This window comes from Haliotis asinina, chromosome 5 (assembly GCF_037392515.1).
Source record: "Haliotis asinina isolate JCU_RB_2024 chromosome 5, JCU_Hal_asi_v2, whole genome shotgun sequence".
NCBI classification, from domain to species: domain Eukaryota; kingdom Metazoa; phylum Mollusca; class Gastropoda; order Lepetellida; family Haliotidae; genus Haliotis; species Haliotis asinina.
The window spans coordinates 40,613,511-40,634,730 of record NC_090284.1 but is presented as its reverse complement, the minus strand read 5'-3'; the positions used below and the strand labels follow the sequence as shown (position 1 = coordinate 40,634,730).

At 36.9% G+C, this 21,220-nt stretch overlaps 1 protein-coding gene across 3 annotated transcripts in view; it reads left to right on the top strand.

The window, feature by feature from the left end:
- Positions 1–20,395, top strand: part of LOC137284451 (PDZ and LIM domain protein 7-like) — a 48,155-nt gene extending 27,760 nt beyond the window's left edge. Inside the window, exons 4-14 of one of the 3 annotated variants that reach the window (XM_067816261.1) lie at positions 6,917–7,065; positions 8,592–8,716; positions 10,239–10,422; positions 12,741–12,947; positions 14,255–14,292; positions 14,564–14,588; positions 14,631–14,879; positions 15,303–15,489; positions 16,169–16,289; positions 16,873–16,988; positions 17,357–20,395. In XM_067816261.1, the coding sequence (XP_067672362.1) occupies positions 6,917–7,065; positions 8,592–8,716; positions 10,239–10,422; positions 12,741–12,947; positions 14,255–14,292; positions 14,564–14,588; positions 14,631–14,879; positions 15,303–15,489; positions 16,169–16,289; positions 16,873–16,988; positions 17,357–17,434 (1,479 nt within the window). In that variant the 3' untranslated portion in view covers positions 17,435–20,395. Of the gene's footprint in view, positions 1–6,916; positions 7,066–8,591; positions 8,717–10,238; positions 10,423–12,740; positions 12,948–14,254; positions 14,293–14,563; positions 14,880–15,302; positions 15,490–16,168; positions 16,290–16,872; positions 16,989–17,356 lie in introns of all 3 variants that reach the window. The other 2 variants (XM_067816260.1, XM_067816258.1) reach the window with 2 other exon arrangements.
- The last annotated feature ends 825 nt before the right edge of the window (positions 20,396–21,220 follow it).

Below are 21,220 nucleotides of genomic sequence, written 5' to 3'. Positions count from 1 at the left end.
TCAGGGTATAGTGGATATCATCACATATTGTCAGTACATCTGTCAGGGAATAGTGGATATCATCACATATTGTCAGTACATCTGTCAGGGTATAGTGGATATCGTCACATATTGTTATTACATCTATGATGGTATAGTGGATGTCACTACATACTGTCTGTACAACTGTGAGGGCATAGTGGATAGAAGTATGATCAGTAAACTTAACTGTAATTATTTCAAAACCCTAAAGCAAGTCAAACCACTTACAACTTAGTGTTTAAGGTAAGTGTAGAGATGTTCCACATAGCGATAGCTTATTAGTGTGTTTACTGTATGTTATGTTCTTGCTGTAGCTGTTCAAGAGGGTTTAGAAAGCTATATGAAACAAATTCACAAATCCTTAAACTATGCATTCACTAACAGTTCTGAAATGTCTACTTTATCAAAATGGGAAATTGATTATTATTCCTTCAGATAGGTTGATGTAAATACAGAAAAATGGATGGTTTTTAAAACATTGGATATTTTTTTATTCAAATTGCTGAACTAGCAAAAAAGAAAAGTCAACTTGTGGTCATTGGTGGCAAAACATCTTTCCATTTGTAGGTAGTTGTTGGGAGAACACTATTAAAACAGAGTGAACATCAGATGAGTGTCACACAGTGTGTTTATGAGTCTAACAGCTCTCCCATCTCAAGGACATCTACTTGAAACGCAGGTGTCGAGTGTCTTTTTTTTTACTTTAAAATTTATGTGCATAACCAAAATGAACACTGTTTTAATACTTAAAGCACACAGACACATTGCAAAGCTGTGAGATCCCTTGTTGAAATGACACTAAACTGATGCAGTCATCTGAATCTCTGTGCAAACTTGTCAGCTACCTCAGAATACAAATGCTGTAATCATACAGTTGGAAAGGGGGGACAAAACTTGCACCAAATTAGGTATAAAAGCTTTTTTGATGTCTTGAATTATTTATAAGGTTTCCAAGGCAGGTGTCCTACAAATTACAAAATCTGTGCAACAGATTGTCCTCGAAGACACACAGTTTGTCATGGCAGAAATGTAGGCTGCTATTTTTGTGGTAGATAAACTGTATTGTTTTGCTAATAAACATGCACTGGAATGGGTTGCTTGATTGTAGTTTAAGTAATTATTTCCAAAAGTTGTATGCAGGAAGTATGAAATATTGATGGGGTTATTTTGACACCAAATAAATACACCTTAGAAATAAAACTAGTCTAGATGTATTTGACATTAAAGGATTAAATATCTTTTATACACTAATGTAAGACAACATACAATCATATTGTGTGAGGATGTTTTACAGTTACCAATGAGTAGTACAGGGAAAGGTAGGAGGAGGAGAATGAGGATGTAGGAGTGCCCACCTTCATAAATTGTTACCATCTGGCAGACAGGCAAATGTCAAATATATCATGCAGCATTATAAAAAGTCAACACACTGAATGGCAAAAATAGTTTTAATACAACTAAGAATTACAAATACATATAATTATGAAAACACTACTCTAAAGTTCACCACCATCTCAAGTTTAAAAGCATTTCAAATTGAAAATGCAAAGGACTAATAATATTACAGTTTATATGACATCTGGAATATACTTCATGTTTCAAAATAAACATGATGCACAAATAACCGTCACCTCATTTTAACCCCGCAGGTGAATAGTTCACAAATGGGGCAAAAAATGTATCAGGGGACGTTGACATTTCACTTTGGCGTCTTTGTCGGTCCAAATCATTGCAGGCTTCCTGTTGGGCACCATAGCGGCAATGGTCCTATTGCAGTGAGATGGTATAAGACCATTGTGTAGACAGCTGGCCCCCATGTAGCCAGGCAGTTCACTATAAAAGGATTTGGCGTTAGATTTGGGTGTTGGAGATCAAGTAACTGGATCCCAAGTCCATGTTCTTGGTTGTCCTATACCACGTCAGGTTTATCCCTCAGCAGTTGCCTCCTCATCCTGCTCCTCCTCCCAATGTACAGGGTGCGTATGTATATTGTGTCCTGGTATAACCCAGCCAGGTAATAAGCTGGAATTGCTTGTTGGTAATGAGGGAATATTCTTGCAGACAATTGACTTGGAATATGGTCTGTATCAAAGATATGGAAACCTACTGGAGACCTTTAAACCGTTACTCTTTTTTGTGCCATGACATATTTGTGTTAACAGTTTGTTAACAGGTGGTAAGTAAAATCTGACGTTGGTGAGTTCAAAAGCATTTGAATAAATTTCATTTTTAAGAGCTTCTAGAAAAAATGTCAAAGTGTTTTAGGGCTACTTGTGAATCATGTGATACATTATGTTTCTTTTTTTCCATGCTTGATAATCAGTATCTATATTTTGAGTGGCATGGAATTCTCAGACTGGCCTGAACCAATGGCGCCAGCAGAAGGTCAGCTCAAGGAGACCGACATCTGAAAATTATATTGTCTATCATTGTAGGGTGTACATATCATGCAACCATTTGTTTTGTGGGTAAATATTTATGAAGTTTGATTCCCTTGTTTCTGGTGGGCATGGTTTGCCTGTGGGGTCAGTTTGGAGCTGGCCTTCAGTCCCCCAGCGAAAGGTGAGCTGAGACTTGTGCTATCACTCAGGATGATATTTTGGACTATCACCCAGGATGATATTGTGGGTCTTCAGTTACTCTAGCATAGAAGTGCCACCCAGTTAAAATTTTGTCAGAACTATGCTTTGCTGTATGTTACAGAAGTGTCCATAACACTGCTTATACTTCAAACTAGATATTTTCCTTGGTATCTATGCAAATTAATAATTAATAAATAATCACCTGTTTAAGCTTTTGGTGTGATTTTTCTGATTTTGAGCAGTTTGGGTAATGGAATGTGATAACATGGATGATATGTTGTCATCACAAGCATCGAACGAGACATCTGTAAAATTTTAGCTGACACACTTTCACATTCCTAAATTTTGATACCAATTGTACCAAATATTCCAAGTTGCCTTGATTCTGGTTTCATTATCTGATTTATCTGTTGATTCTTATAGTACATTCTTCCATGGTGAATAAGGTTCAGAATGTCATTTGAAGCTTTTATGATGAAGCCAGCAAAACTAAGTGCAAGATGTAGTGTCACATACAAAGTATTAAATCTGCATTAAGATATGTGAAAATAATTATGGTGTTACATGGAAATGTGACTGCGAGAAATTTGAAAATTTTGTAATTAAAAATGTTTGAAAAGCGTAACTTGATATTAGTTCTTTTTGTTAGAAATAGTGTTGGTTCGTTTTGGACAGACACTTGTAAATCATGAGATAAATCATATCGATAGAAAGTCTCTGTTTGGACAAGGTGGTTGAGGATTAATTACATAGAAAACCATTGGTTAGGAATAATTAATCCCCCACTACCATGGCTGCCTGATTAACTAGCATTCACTAATTGTCATGGTAATCCCACTTATATCATTTATGTTATCTTAGCTCATTATCTTCCTATTGTAGCTCATCATGTAATTTTCTTTGATGATTTGTTTTCCCACCCTTGTTATCTCATTACATTATCTTCTATTTAACTGGTGTACCCCAGCATCCTCAATATGCTTGAAAAGGCCCTAAGAATCTACACTAAAATGGAAACATTGTCAAAGTAGAGAAGCTGATCATCCATAAAACTCTTGTCCTCTCTATACCCACAACTTCTAGAATGCCACTCAAACAGAATGTTTGTTTGATGGTGTTTTTCTTTGATCACGTCATATCCAAAGACGTTAAAAGATGCTGCTTGTTGATAGACTGCCTTGTGCGAGGTATCATGGGATAATATTGCAGGTGAGAATCATGCATCTTAGCATGGTGCCTTAGGTGCATGCACAGGGCACTAGTACTTACCACCACATGTATACATGCATACTCGTCATAGCTTGAGTAAAGTAAGTGAGTACACACTGGTGAAATCCTTTTCACCTCATCTCATTTCAACTCACCTTCTTACTAAAATGGCTTGCGCATGTAGGAGAAATACCTACTCTGAATTTTAATTGGAAAGTTTAGGATATGTTATGCCTATTTGACACCTCAGTATAATTCCATATCATTAACCTCATATCCTCATTTTTGGTGGGATGTCTGTGATGACTTTTGTGAAAATTACATGAAAGTTGTTTGATACCCAAATATTGATATATTGCTCAAATGATGTATCGGCAATTTTAACATTGAGAATATAGCCACCACAACCCAGGTCAGACCTGGAACTTTTATTGAGACACTTTATGTGTTAACTACATCCAAGTTACCTCAGGTAATTTGTGACATTCATAGTGTGGTCGCCCAATATTTTTCAAAATCCAGAATCCTTCTTTGAGTAATATTGTAAAATAAGTTTGAAATGTAAACATATGATAAACCATCTTTTCTGCTCAAAGACAGTTTCTTACCCTGGTGCACACATCATAAGATACACTATTTAATGATGATCATTGTTGAGTCGGAAACTGGTCGGAGCTTTGAATGTCAAGGTCAGTGAAGATCACATATTGGTGTGCACTTGTGTGTAAGGGGATGTAGAACGTGCAACTGTTAGAAGCAATGTGGAAAGAATTGGTTTGGCAGCTGTTGAATAGTTGAAAATAGATGCGTGATTTGTCAAACATGCTTTGATGGGTTTCAAGTGACCAGCAGTCAGCACTGTGTGTGGCTGTTGTAGGTGATACTGGGGCATGCTGAGGCAGGGGATAGAGAAGTTTCAGGATTTGATGATTGTGCTGGGTTTAGCCTCCATGGAGAAAGACCAAAGGGAGCCTTCATGGAGAAGTTAGGAAGTAGTGTGTTCTCTATAATTGTAATCAGTGTTGGTCATTTTTGTGCTGTGTAGGATATCTTGATTTTTTACTTCAGGCCTGTCTTGCATCTTTGGTTCTTATGTATCGAGAGTACAGTATCATAATGATGTTTCAAAATTCAAGATGGCTATGGGGTAGCCTAGTGGTAAAAGTGTTTGCTCGTCATACTGAAGACTTAGGTTTGATTCCCAACAGATGATACATTGTGTGAAGCCCTTTTCTGGTGTTCCCTGCTTGAAGACTCCTGAAAGTGACATAAAATTAAGAGAAAGATTCTATCAGTTCAGTCTCCAGCCAAGAGAACATGTGTAAATAAAGTTGGTCAACTCAATTCATTGTTATTTGCTGTTATTTGCTTCAGCCAATTTGTTTTGAGCCAGAGTCAAATGAAATGACATTTAAAATTGATTTACACTCTTGATCAGCAAATTTGGTTTTAACATATTTTTATTTCAAAATGTGCTGAAATCTGGATAGGCGAACAAGTCAAGAAGTTTATATTAACGCCACTCCAGTACATTAAAGTGTTCCAATAAGTGAACATATATATAGTTGAAGTAGGTTGACGACAAAGCAAATTTCAATTGGAAATGGCAAGTTAGTGATTAGGGACATAGAGATCATTAATCTGATAGAATGTCTGTAAACTACACTTAATTATAAATCTGAAATGTGCTGCATTAGCAGGAACTGGAATTCCTTGTTTTCACCGGCAGGACTATGTGGGATGTTATCATAGTTATACCTGGCAGAGGCTCTGCTGATATTCCAGGAGAGCGCCACTAAAAGAATGTGCCATAAATAGTTGCGTCTGCCTACACAAACACATGTTCATTTGTTGGATGTTCCGCTATCGCCAAAGCAATTTGGCTGTTTTGCCGATATTTAAACTGTTCATTAAGAAATAACTTGCTGATACAGTTTATAGGTTTCTATCTTTAGGTGATAAGCCTGAGAATTTACTGCCTGCTTTTGATGACCTCAGGAACAGTGTTGGAGGGCTGTATACACTCATCTCTGAATACCTCAACAAACACTGTCTGACAAGTCTTGCTTTTTAACCCTGTAAACAAGATTCTTCTGGAGAATTATGGTTTTTAATGCTATTTGTAATGTAGCCCCAGAGATTGCTTTGAACATGTTTACAAATGTCTGAGTGGAGTTGTATGCTGGTCGTTAGAGGCGACTAACGGGATCGAGTGATCAGGCTTGCTTACTTGGTTGACACATGTCTTTGGATCCCAATTGGGTTGATCGATGCTTGTGCTGTTGATCACTGGATTGTCTGATCCAGACTCGATTATTACAGACTGCTACCATATAGCTGGAATATTGCGGAGAGCAGTATAAAACTAAACTCACTCACTGAATGGAATTGATTGAAACAGAAAGCGTGATTTCTTAAGCATTTCCTTGAAACTTGATGTTAGTGACTGGGCACATGTATGATTTTCACTTGTGTATAGTGTACTGTAATAAAAAGAATCATTCATACATCACCTCTGAAACATGGATCAGATGTTGATGAGAGTGATGATGACAATGATGATGATTTTATGCCAGTGAAATGGATTGATGGAGGTGTTCAAACCATGTGGGTTTTCAGTGAAATCATGCTAGCCAGATTATTGGAGACTGGGATGCAGATCACATCTAGCTCCCTGAACTGTCTGTGATCTGAGATGATTCATACCATCCGCTGAGACACATATCTTGGTCCAGCCGTAGTAGTTTACAGGTTGATATTCAGAAGGGAAGGGAGGAAATCTTGAACTGATAAGACTTCATATTCCTAAAAGCCTGGAATATTATCTAGGTAATAAAAATACATTGAAATACATTCCAGCTTTATAAACAGTTGAAGTTCATGAAAGAAATATTATCTTGGTGGGCTAAATATATCTCCAGCTGACCATATGATGATAAATGGTGAGTGATACACTTTTGCTGCCCTCTAGTTTCATGAACGTTGGCATCTCTAAGTGAAAATAGCTGCATTTAGAAGTATCTGTTTCTTGTTCGTGTATTCCCAAAAGAAAGGATTTAACACTGTTATTTCATCATTGTTATTTTTAATGATTTTGTCTACAGAACTTCAATGCTGCCCCCAAGCCTTTTGGGGCACCATCTCCGGCTGCCCCTGCTGCTGCCCCTGCTGCTGCCCCTGCTGCTGCCCCTAGTTTCAGTAGCCCTAGTGTCAACAGTCTGTCCAAGCAGACACAGAACATGAACATCTCAAGGTAAGTGTACTTGTCTGCATGTGGCCATCACAAGGGAGGTAACTTTGACTACTGGTAACCACAGATAGAGACAATAGACATTCATTTTTGATACTTTGAATTTTAGCCTCAAGACTGTCAGACAATTCCAAGTCAGCAAATTCTGAAGATTACTGTAGATAAGTTGCATGGGTATTTCAACATTTAAAATAAAGTGTATTTTTTTAATTGTTATTTTGGCATGATTGAATAATTCATAGGTTATGTTTAATATGGTAGCAGAGTGTTTGTGTTGGAAATCACATGTAATTGAAAATAATTGGGTATGATGACAGCATATACAAACTTGAATTTGAGAAGTGAATTATGAAATGGGGAATTACTTCTCGGTGGCAGTCAGTAGTATTCTACTGTTCAGTACACTACAGAGATATGGCAGATAACAGCTGATGAAAGTGTAGTTAGTTTGTTTGTTGTGATGTTTTTGCTGATGCTGCAGTTGAAAATTTGTTTAATTTTTTGTTGGAACTAAAGCATGCCTTTTTGTTCATGCCCTTTTGTTAAATATGATAATAATAGACTAATTAAAATGCTGAAAACAAACAACAAAATGCTAAATTACTTACTAATGAGAGATTTTATTTTTCAGTATTTTATATTATGCAAAGTTGGTATTGTCTTAACTGCTAGATGTACACACAGTGCTAATAGAAATGACTGATCAAAGAAGCTTAATTTATGTAATGCTGTTTTATGTCATTAGGCTAACTGTATTTGCCATTAGGCCAACTGACACTGAGCATCCAGACAAACTGGCTTGACTGGATAATTCTAACCAAGATTGAGGCCAACACTTAGACAAGAATACTTATTTAATGTAATTACTGACCATGTCAATTAAAAATGTAACCAATCAGTTACCATGGCTGCAAACAAATTAATGAAATTTACAGCTTTTGTATAGAAATGTTTTATAATCATTTGATTTTTCAATGTTGTGAAAACTCATGTATGAAAATGTATCCTTCCATTGCTGCTCTTGTGTATGTCAGAAATTGTCATAGACAACTATATAAAAGAAAACATAGTGCACAAAAGAAGTGGCATGGCTTATGTAGTATTGTTGTACTTTAGTTACATTACCATTAAGAATAACACTTAGTGTTGTAAGTACACAAGACAGACACTTAATAGAACAACACAGAAATGTGTTTGCGTCCACAATGACACTTTTGTTACAGTTGAACTGATCTGGGACCAATTTCACAAAGCAATCTTAGTGCTGTGGTGATTGTAACTCCCAAACTTTTAAACATAGACTTAAGATAGCTCTATGATCATTTTGTGAAATGGGTCCCTGCCTGTTTCGGTAGATGTTCTAATACAAAGTATGTAAACAACGATTATTGTCTGACTGTAAATTAGTGCTTATGAGGGAACTCTTTTTGTGTGTGATAAACAACAATACATATCTTACATATCTTGTACAGTGAGATATAGAATAAGCTTCAGTGAAACTGTGAATGAGTTTTGATGTCTCCTACCAGCAGCCAGACACCTGACTACCTTAATGCTGCACAGCGGTATACAGAGAGGGAGACGGCACCAGACCCCTCACAGAACCAATCAAGATCTTTCAAATTTCTTCAAGGTCTCATGGACAGTGGACAAGGTGGGCCTGATACCAGCCATATCTGAGGGGAGATAACTCTCAGCAGTTTCACTGTTTTCCATTAAAAAGTGTAGTGACCAGGGCCATCAAGCTCCTTACAGTGATACACTATTTCTTCTACTCCCATTGAATAGCTGTTGCCATTCAGAACTTCTCACACTGCCAGATATCCTCTTGCTTGGGGTTAAACATGACCCAACAACCAAATGAGAGATGAGCCTTGAAGAATGCATTGCTAGATAGCTGTCATTCGATTCATTATTTTGTATGTCAGAGTTAAATCTCATTACATTTGATGAAAACAGACAGTGTGATAAACTGAATGGTATATAGAGGATAATTTTATGGATCCTGAATGTATCTTTGGAAAAGTAAAAAGATAACTACTTCAGACAAGTGGCCTCATCACATTTACAGTTGACAAACATCACTGGTTTGGTTTTTAAACTGGGTTAAAGACAACCATCTCAATGGTGGCAGCAATAATGCAGAGACAGGAAGGAAATGTTATGCACTGCAAATGGAGTTTGATCAGTCATGATGCAAGGGTGATAACTCACCTTATGCACAACATATATTCATTTTGAAATTCCTTCAGCATGAATGTAAGTAAGCTAGTTATGCTCACTGTTCAGTGCACACATTATCAAATGCTGCACACCTCTGTTTTGTGTCAGTTGCTGGTAATGTATGAATAGCAACAGCAATAAGTGCCAAAAGTATCATAACCAGAAAAAAATTGTAAAATTCTATAACAACTGGGAATATAAATATCGTCGTATGTTCAGACTCCGACAGGCAGCGATCATTTGTTCCTTCATTGCAACCTTTCCCAACTTTGCATTCTAGATAAGAATAGATCCCTTGAGTTTATGCTTGTTGTAAGAGACGACCTGACCATGTTTCTCATGCATTCTCTCACCGGTTCATCTGCCTCTACAGACCTTCTTGTTTGCAGACTGCCATGAAATAGCTGGAATATTACTGATGTGGCAGAACAATATCCAGTCTCTCTCTCATAGCTGTCTCATGCTCATGGCCAACCTTCTAGAGCCCATATGTATGATCAGTGTTTGAAGTATGGAATATTCAAGAACTCTGTAGCTTTAAATGCCATAGGAGCAAGGACCATAAGGCCTACCTTTTTTTCTAACACTCAATTAGTGACCATCCAGTTAATATTCTTGTATGGATTTAATCCTTTATTTTTGTAAGCTGACAATTTCTTAGGACTTGATTCCAGACATAATCTTTTAGGAGACATGCATATTGTTTAGTACATTTCAGATTATTCAGACTGTCTGGAAATGTGTATTTATTTATTTTTAAAAAAAATTCTACCCTATAATTTTTTTTTAGCGTGTTTTGTACAAAAAAATTCTTTGGTGATAAATCACGTTTTACAACAAATGCCAATTTTTTCCTTGGAATATGAAATGGATGGTCCTTGAATGTCATTTAACCTCCACCCATAGAATCCTCACTTCATCATGCTTGCCTACTCATACACCCACCCTTTCAGAAGCCCCCACGTCCTTCGGACAGCCCCCTACGGGGGACACGCCTGGCGCAGCAGGCTCCTCCCAAGGGAAGGTCAAGGCTATCATGGCGCAGAAATATAACAACCCCATTGGACTATATTCAGACACCAATGTGGAGAGAGAACTCGAAGGACAGTCTAAGTTCTTGGTCAAAGATGCCAGCGGGTAAATCTTCTATGATGTTATGTTGTATCTGATGGTGATGATGTCAGTGGCGACATCTCAGTTCCACTGAAATCATTCAACTGACAAGTGGACAGAGTGTATTGTCTTGGTGTTGGATTTGCTTTGGAGAATGTGAGGAAGGATGTTTCTAAATATAGGATAATATCTGTGTTGTATAATATCTGTGTTGTATACAACCTAGTAAGTTCCTGACAGAAGCCCTCTTCTTACAGGATAAGGCACTGGCTATTTAAAATCTTTCTGGAACTGTGCTGCCCAAAATGTGGCCCAGGCTTTTAGGATTCAAGAAATGTCCTTTATGATCCATATCCCTGTGTCAGGATTCATTCTCTGAAGTTGAAATCCTGGAATTTACTCCCAGTATAGTCGTTAATCTGTCATCATTATAATTTTGTTCATTAGTTTCAAACAAGTTGGGAACCTCTACAGTCTTTGGCCGTTCCTCATTAAGCTGATTGTGAAGATATCAATTAGGCACTGTTCAAACTGATGTTAAGCCCAGCACACTAGTTACTGGTTCATCTACAGCAGGTCAGGTTATAGGTCGCTTTAGCAATATTCCAGCAACAGTGTTACCAGGAATGGTCTTCACACTTGTACCTATATGGGAAAGGATGAACACTTAGATAATCCACTGCCCCTTACAACTTGGAGAGGAATGGGTTAAGGTCCTTAATATTTTGACTTCAGCACATTTTTATACAGAGGTTGCAAGGACAAGTTGGCTGCCCCCTGCCCCCACCCCGGCCCACTACAGAGCAGAATGGATGCAAGGTCGTAAATAATTCGATTATGGCCCTTTTAGATGTAGAAGTAGCAAGTCACAGAACTCCAAACAACCTGACAGCAAGAACTCTACACCAACAAACACAATATGTCTCTTCACTGTCTCATTGGCCTTGTATTTCAGACCAATGGACAGCCGCCGAACCTGTCCAGGCTTGGCGCAGGTATTCTCGCCTTGCAACAGATAGGTCACCTGTGTGTCGTGTGGTGCAGGTCGTGTGACCTGTTCTGCTCTTTCCATTGGTTTATCAGGCGTTTAGTATTTGTTAAAATCCTTTAGGAACCTGTGTTGTGTTGAGGTTGATGTGTCTCACAATTGGACAATATAGAATCCAGCACCCTACACAGTAGAATGATGTGGAAAGTGTTCTCATTAGGTGACTTGTATTGCATCATCTTTGTGATGTGTATTACTGAACATATAAGACTTGTGCCTTAATAATCATGACTGAATTTCAGTGATCCTTATGACTTTCATGTCAACTGGTTGTTTTTTCTTAACTGAAACTAAACATAACTTTACATGTCCATAATATGATCAAGTAGTTTTCATCATGCATTATTTATGTGCGATGGCTTATTCCAATATTTCATGCATATGTTTGACTGATGAAGTTTGAATGTATTTATTAGTTTTCAGCATGCAGAGTGTGACATACAAATAATACCATACTGATAACACTTCCCCATTAACCTGTAGGCTAGAGCTGTGTTGAGACTTCATGTATTCAATGATACTATTAACATATTCTTGATATATGTATTGAATTTCCATTAGATTTATATCTGTTTGATCTCTCTGCACTCTTTCAGTGTTTTAAAATGCACAACTTGTACATTTAAACCTAAAGCACTTTTAGAGATGAAAAAAAGTTTTAGGGGTAAACAGTCATTTTTTCATATTTTTTAGAGAAGTAAAATGTTTATAAAATTTGGCGTATTCAAGAATGGTATATGTTACATTGTTTCTACAACTCCAAAGAGGCCCAGCCCATTTTCTTCTTTTTTCACACACCCATTCTCATCCCAGTGTGCTACAAATTTAACCGCAGGATGACTATTTCCCAAAATGATAGCCATAGGGAGTTTAGGCTTCAGTCAAATATTTATTGTAATGTCATGTGTTGAAACTTTGAGGTGTTTTTCTGAGTTATATTGTTCATAGCATGGAATGCTAGGGGTAAACAGTCATTTTTTCATATTTTTTAGAGAAGTAAAATGTTTATAAAATTTGGCGTATTCAAGAATGGTATATGTTACATTGTTTCTACAACTCCAAAGAGGCCCAGCCCATTTTCTTCTTTTTTCACACACCCATTCTCATCCCAGTGTGCTACAAATTTAACCGCAGGATGACTATTTCCCAAAATGATAGCCATAGGGAGTTTAGGCTTCAGTCAAATATTTATTGTAATGTCATGTGTTGAAACTTTGAGGTGTTTTTCTGAGTTATATTGTTCATAGTATGGAATGTTGACTTCGCATGATATGCATGGAGTGTCCTCTTTCAGGAACGATGAACCGTCACCAGCACCAACTTTCCGCAGAATTAATGGTACATCCTCCGAAAATAATTTCCAACCTGAAAAACGTGTATATTGTCCTTCTGAAACATATAAATTGGTTCAGGAGGAGGAAAACAAGCAAGAAAAGGGGGATCAGAGATTCAAACCTGCTCAATCTCGGTCGCTCAAAATGTTACAGGACCAACTGGAGAGGTATGGTAATGTTGGGCAGTCAAGGTCATGGGTCATACATAATGGGGACAACCCTGGTGGGAACATGGGGCAAGGGAGACAACTCATGTAGAATCTGATGTATATATTAGGTCTGAAAAAATATGAAAATTTAACTTTGAAATAGGAAAAGGAAAAGCAGTCAAACTGGTAGATACATTTCTTAATCAGTTTTCAGTATAATTTACTCTTCTATACAGTACATACTTAGTTTATACAAAGGATGTTAAATACTGATGATGCATTTAATAGTGATAAAAAAACTGATATTTATTAAAATGGGGTTTTATTTTTGTTAGTGACATTTTGTGATGTTTATATGTAATAAACTATACTTATCTATATTTATGCATAATAGTTCTGTTACCAGTCAAAAATGAGTCATTTTTACAAATATGAGCAATCATTAATTTTTGTTATTACCTTTATGTGGATATTTTTAGCACCACCTTTACCATCACTTGTCATAGACCGGCCAAATTAAATCAGTGGTACACATGTGCTGGGATGGGGATTTTTACTACTTTATAGCAGAATATAAGATGAGATGTATCATGTATCAGTCATTGTATCCTTTAATGTATCACATTGCATATATAATTCATAATATTGCTCACATTGTGTTAACTGTTGATGGATGTGATTCTCATCAGGTGTTTGTTCATCTTTGGAGATACAATATGTATAGGGTGGGTCATTATGAAAACATAGAATTTAGTGCTTGTACTAATACTCCTGTCTTTACTTGGACCAATATGATGATGTTAGAGTATGTGGATGAAAATCCCAAACTTAATACAGTCTAAATCTGTAGAGGAGGAAGATCTGGAATAAGATAAAGGAGGCCAGTTAGTCTGAATATGTGGTTAAGTTGCTGAATCCAACCATCAGTGATTATTGTCAGTAAGTCCATGAATAGGGTATTGTTTAACATATGGAACATTTTGGAATAATCACGTATAATGACATAGTTTAGCATTATGTGCATGAGATATTAATCTGTTCTGCTCCAGCCTACTAATAGTAGACTAGTGATTAGTTGTAGACAAACAGTACTTCTGTATGTCGATACTGTGTTATAACTGTTTATGTCCTTGGATATATTTCTTTGCACTTAACAATGTTCTGTGGGTCAGGACCCTCCTTAACAGATATACATATAGTAATACTCTGAATTATCTTTTTGTGATATTTGAAATTAGAGCCTTCCTTTCAGATGAAATAATACATTTAGGTCAACTCTTTAGAATGCATATACCTGTTGTTGATTGTTTATTTGTTGTTTACAGCGGCGGAGGAATAACACCTGGTCAGGCAGCTGGAGGAGGTATGTTGGATGCTGGTGGTTTGGGTGGGTGACCTGCATTTGGAAGGTGACCTGCGTTGCGAGGGTTATCTGCGTTGGGTGGGTGACCTGTGTTGCAAGGATGATGTGCATTGGAGGGGTGAACTGTGTTAAGAAGATGATAATGTTCAGACAGATTGAAGTGACTGACATCTCATAGACAGATAGGATATGTCAAAGAGTGAATGATGAACAGAAAAGATTCAAGATACATTTTGTCACCTTTGAACATTGACATATTTCCTCTCCTCAGCCAAACACACTGGATGGGCTCCACCGAAGCCATCCCCCGCTCCACCTAAGCCATCCCCCGCTCCACCTAAGCCATCCCCAGCTCCAGTGCCAGCCAGTACCCCTGTTGCCAAGCCATGGGCGCCTTCTGCTCCTACACCACCACCTCTTGGCCCATCCAAGGGGGCACCTGTAGGAGGACCTGTGGGGGGTCCCAAGCCTACTGGCAAGGGGGCAACAAAGTTTAAGAAGGGTGATGCTGTGGTGCGCCAACAGGGAGCAACAGGAGCAGACATTCCCAGAGTTGCCACCTGTGCCCAGTGCGGGAATACCATTAGGTAAAGGTTTCATGTCCTTATTGCTTACACAAAGTTTTGATTAGTTTATTTGAACAACTCTAAAATTGTTAAGTTGTTTCACTTTATTTTAAAATTGCTAAGATATAAAGATCAGAAGAAGAATTGTATCACATTTTGCTTTTCTAACAGCCGAGGGCCTAGATTTTCAAAGTTCTCTTTGTGCTAAGTCTTAAGTTAATATTAATGTGTGGTGCTTTTGACGATTTCAGCGCTAAGAGAGCTTCGGAAACCTAGGCCCATAAAACGTTCACACACAATGTCATTTGTAAGCCTATGTTTTGCTATACTGTTATGATAACTTGTAATACCACAGACACTTCATGATTGGGATACTGAGCACTTATTTCATATATACTTACAAAGAACATGTTTGAAACACAAGACTTGGTTTGTGCATTCCAGAGGTCCATTTGTGGTTGCCATGGGCAAGACATGGTGTCCTGACCACTTTGTCTGTGCCAACGCCCGCTGTGGTGTGAAGCTCATTGACATCGGCTTCGTTGAGGAGGGCGGATACCTCTACTGTGAGAGAGACTATGAGTTGTACTTTGCCCCCAAATGTATTAAGTGCAGTGTTGCCATTGTTGGAGTAAGTATTTTGTTTAAGAGTAGTACTCAAAATTAGTTAAAGAACACCATTTATAATAGGATCATTCTTGATGGCAACTGCAACTGTTGTGAGTGTTTTTTAACTCCTATTGAGTAGTGTTTTTGTAACTACCATATTGAAACTTGGAAGTACAAAAATAGCCATGAGTCTGAGCACGGTAGATAGTGAGAGAGTTGGTGAGTGATACTTTTCTTGTCACTGGTGAGGATGTGGATGAGATGTCACAATTGCCACAGACCAGATAATACATGACAGAAGGGTTCCAAGAAAGATGTCAACTACTTGTTTTTGTCTAAATCATTAATTCTTACTCACACCACAATACTTCATGGCTAAGGATGCAAACTTGGTTTTACATTTTGATGATCATAAGTATCTATATATTTTGAAAATAGTTTTAAGTTAGCTATTTTCATGCATGTAATGGACATAAAATTTCAGAGTATGTTCTTACTCCTTCATCCGGTCATCAAAATAAATAAGATGACATCCATAAATTCCTGCCTTTTGTGTATCAAAAACTGTAAATAGTGTTCAAAGACTGAGTTATTGCAGTTCGGCGGTTTCTGTGTAGAGCAAGGCATGATTTCTGACCATTATATCAGGGATGGTGTTGATTTATTCACTATGTGCTGAATGTAATGCGTCTTGTTTCCAGGAATGTGTGAATGCTCTGCAGAAGAGCTATCATCCTCAATGTTTCCTGTGCTTCCAATGTAAGCTGCCCATTGGTGGAAACCAGTTCCACATCGAGGACGGAAACCCTTACTGTGAGAAAGGTGAGTCAGTGCCCAGAACTTCATGGTGAGAGGGGATTCAAGGTGGATCCCAGTGGAGACCAGGGCAGACTAGACCCCCAATACCCCATGTTTGTCTCTCAATAGAGATTCCAGGGCAGACTAGACCCCCAGTACCTCATGCTTGTCTCTCAGTAGAGATTCCAGGGTAGACTATACCCCTAGTACCTCATGCTTGTCACCCAATGGAGATTCCAGGGCAGACAAGACCCTCAGTACCCCATGCTTGTCTCCCAATGGAGATTCCATTACAGACTAGACCCCCAATACCACATGCTTGTCTCTCAATAGAGATTCCAGGGCAGACTAGACCCCCAGTTCCCCTCTCATGGAAATTCCAGGTCAGAAGAGGTCCCCAGAACATCTCCATTGTCCAGTGGTGCTTGACGGCAGTCAGGTTCCTAGTACCCCATGCTTGTCTCCCTGTGGAAATGTTGTTGAAGAATTAGGCCTATTGAATAGATGCTCCAAGTTTTTTTGGTTTACATTTCTTATGAACATGACAGGAAAATCATTCAGGATAAGTTTTCATACATTTTCAACCATATATTTGTTTTGTCCATAGATTGGAACGCCATGTTCCAGACGATGTGTGCTGGATGCAGCTTTCCCATTGAACCTGGTGACAAGTGGGTTGAGGCTATGAGCAAGAACTTCCACTCTGAATGCTTCAACTGCTCGGTGAGTTACCTCCCTTTCTATTCTGTTCATACCCAATGCTCAGATTTTCTCACAATACTTTTAAGACTTATTTTGAAAAATGTAAATAAATAAATGAATGAATGAATGAAATATATTTGTATGTCAAAGCCACATTAATGTATACTTGATACCTTGATACCAAATAACATTCCATTTTTGTCTTATCTTTCTTCTGTATGGGGTAGTATTAACCCACAACTTGTCTCAGTCAACTCATTACATAAGGCTATGTTTGGAGTATTTCTTGAATTTGAATAAACAGAATTTGTTGTAGGAAATGTTTAGCTTGATTTTAGGTGGATATTCCATCGTACATCTGCTAACTTTTTGTCTCTTGTCTTTTTCAGACTTGCCAAATTAGTTTGGAAGGTGCTCCTTTCTATGTCAAGGCAGGAAAACCCTTCTGCAAGAAACATGTACGATAGAACAACACTGGAAGATGAAATGATTATTCTGACAACTTTGACTAATAAGTAAAGATACGTTTTGACTGAAAGACTGGGTTATTCCATGGATGATGGTTTGCGGTGCCTTGTGGTGCAATGGCTAACTAGCTAGGGTGTTAGTTTTCACTCCATCCACTTGTCAATAATTCCTTTTTTAGCCAGTAAAATGTTATGTTACTGTGTGCCTTGATTTATGAGCTGACAGTTTGTATGATATATTTTTGAAATGCATAACATATGCATAAAATGTGAAAAGTTTTTTAACCTTTAGTCCTGATTTAAAATCTTTGATCTTCTTCTGCCAGTAAATGTCATGTTTTTTTCATACTTTTCAAATTCTATAGTTGTTTTAGAATAAAGTATATATTTTCGTTTGTGAAGAATTTGCTGTTTTACACAATTCTGTGAAATAGGAAGGTGGAGAATAAAGAATTTTTTAGTGAAATTGGAAAAAGTGCATGTCTTGGCAATAAGTGTTGAATAAATGAGGGTTTTTTGTGTATGACTGACATTTATTAGGTTGTTATATTTTAATAACTGTTCACATATATCTATTGATATATCATCTGATTTGAATATTTAAAGGTGTCAAAAGATCTGATGATTTGGAATTATCTCAGTTTATGAACATCTTAAAATAGCGGGATAAAAAGCACAAGGCACAATCTGCGAATCTGATTGGGTGATTCAGTCTGTGTGCCAAATGTGTATATAAACCAATGCCTGAATAGGTGGGATTAGCCAAATGTAACACTGAAATATGTTTTAGTAGAAAAATATCTTCTGTGTGTGCCTTGTGATCTTGTTTGCTACAAACTGCCATTGTGCTGCTCCACCCAATGAAACAGTCATCCAACTTAAGTTTTCTTTAGAAAACTGAAGCATACAATAACATACAAAATTTGGTATCACCTAGTAACCCCAACAACTGTTGACATTAACATATCACTTCCTTGTCTTATACATATATATATGTACGTTCCTGTTGTATATTAATTGTATATCGTTTGAATAATGTTAAAAGTTCTGAATTAGTGCATTCTTGGCAAGTTAATCATTTTAATATGATATATGAATATTTCTTGAGATCTCATGTTATGCAAAAATAATGTTATTTCTATGGAAGCATTTGCATAATTTTAATATACCAGCATTAAAGAATTAATTCTTTTGTTCCATGTAAATCATGACATTTTGGGGGGAGAGTACCTAGAGAGTTTACAGATTCAAAATTTGCATATGCATCATTTTGAATGAATATCTTATCAACTAATTAATAATATGAAGTTTCAAATGGCTTGTGAATATTCCACATTCATATGCTTCATTGTGTAGTTTGAGTTCTGTGTACAAACCTATATATAATTAATGTATATATATATGCTGTAATCACCTATTCTTACCTCCCCCGCATAATGTCTTCACTTATGTATATAGTCCTTGTAGATAGTTGTCAACTGTTCTCTTCTTGCTTTCTATCAGGGTCTCTTCAATATATGCAAAGCTTGTATTTTTAACCTGTTTATATAGATATATTGTACAAAGATTATACAATGTTGATATACAAATTACTAAGTAATTTATGACTTTTATAACTTTGCCTTGAGCAATATGTACAATTTTTATGACCTTTGCAAGAAATACTATTTTCTTACAGCCTTTTCAACCAGCTATTCTGCTTTAGTTCAGGTGGCATAAATTGAAAAGATATGCAATTTTTGAAATGATTTTCAATTTAATGTGTGTATGCCAAAACATTTTTGTATGATTTATTGATTGATTTAATTTATCATCTAAAGAAATGGTTATATGAGTTAAAGCAGTAGCTAGGAACACAGTATGTTCTGACAGCATGACTGTTTCAATATGGATGCCATGAAAGCAGATTTTGTGCTTGCAAGAATTCCCTTGTTTTGGACTTTTATCAGTTTAGCACCTCAGTTTTTAAACAATGCTGATTATAGCTGTTATAGTCGACATATTTTCCTGAAAATTTCCCATTGTTTTTGGCTATTACCAAAATGTTTGCCAAAACCTGTGCATGATTTGCAGGGAAACTTGAAAAGAAAAACTTATGACGAGGGTTTATGGAATGAATCTCCTTCATAAATAACATCATTTCAATGCATTATGTGAGGGGTTTTTTTGTTTTTTTTATGAAACACTCAAACATGGTGTCCTTCAAGAAGGTATATACTACCCTTGCTAAGGACTCTTCATTTGACTATATGTGATTGGTCAAGTGTTGGATACTATAAATGAAACTCATGCATGGATGTAGTGTTGAAATATTACATGAGAGGAGAGTTGCTGGAATATTACAGAGGATTAGACATGAATCGAAAGAAATGCGTGGAATCTTGACGGAACCTTATTCATAACAGATGATGTAGTGTACGATTTATCTGAAACCATCTCAGTGGATATTTTGCCTGTTATTCAAGTGTTTCGTCTCATGGGTTGGTGCAGTACAGGAGTTAATGCATGGAGATTGATGTGTTACTGATATATCACACAAATGAAGTTGTGTTATTGAATATCACCAGGAAACTGATGAGTTACTGAATGTTTCACAATGTTTCCTATCGCCCCTAGGAAATGTCATAAGGCTTGCTCTGTTGTATACATTGCATTCAGTGTATATATATATATATATATAGTCCACAAGATGAATATACCTTGACATGATGGTAGTATGAAGGGCTGTTTTGTTTGTTTATTTTAAATCTTGAGTTTGATCCCATCTGTGTGGCTACATAGGTGTACACAGCCAGAAATACCATTGAGATCCTCGTGTTTGGATGCAAATTAATACAAAAATGTCCTGAACGTTGGATGCAAATTAACACAGAACTGTCCTGAACAGTTGTTCTTGTAATATTTGACAGTTACTTTCCAACCATATCATGTTCCGAGTAATAAACGCAAGGAATAATATGATTACGTGTTGTGTTATCTTTCTTGTGAAATTATTTAAAGCGGATGGTGCAGTGAGATTGGTTGAAAAAAGGATTTCCAAGCTTGGAGATATTTTAAAGTTTTCAGGCTGTGTAATATTTTTTGATTGATGAAGTCGAGGGGATGGCACTGTTCCCAGTGATCCCAGGAATTTTATATCGTCAAATATACTGGACAAAATAATTAGGTATTGGTATTAATATGATAGATAGGTATGTCATCAGATTGTCAATGAACAAATAGATCATTATTCATAATTTCAAAATTTACATATATCCCAAACCATTTTTGTCCAGTATATTAAATACCATGAGCTATTCAGTAGACAGTGCATAAGAATCTGCTGCCCTCTATAATCAGCCCTAAGTAGTCATAGATTTAAAAAAAAGAAATGGTTAAATCGGTAAATATGTCAATGAAAGTGGATAATTGTAGTTCAGGACAAAATTTGATTTGATGGCAAACCATAGTGTCCACTAGATCACCTGCAATGATTAGAAAAATGCAGTAAACAAGCATTCTGAATCTAAATAAAGGTTACAAAACCCATTCCACATCCATTAGAAATCTTGACTGTACTTCAACTGTGGCTATATTATTTACATGTGTGTCAGTCCTGGCTTGTTCAAGACACCACTGATCAATTTTACAGCTGTGTCAGTGCGGTCTGGATCAGAAAACCCAGACATTGACGTCATTACATAGGATGACAGTGTGTTTGAAATAATGATACCAGGCGTTCGCAAATAAGATGAGCGTATCCTGCGCCATCAGTGTCTACGACCGCAAACCTATACAAAGACTATA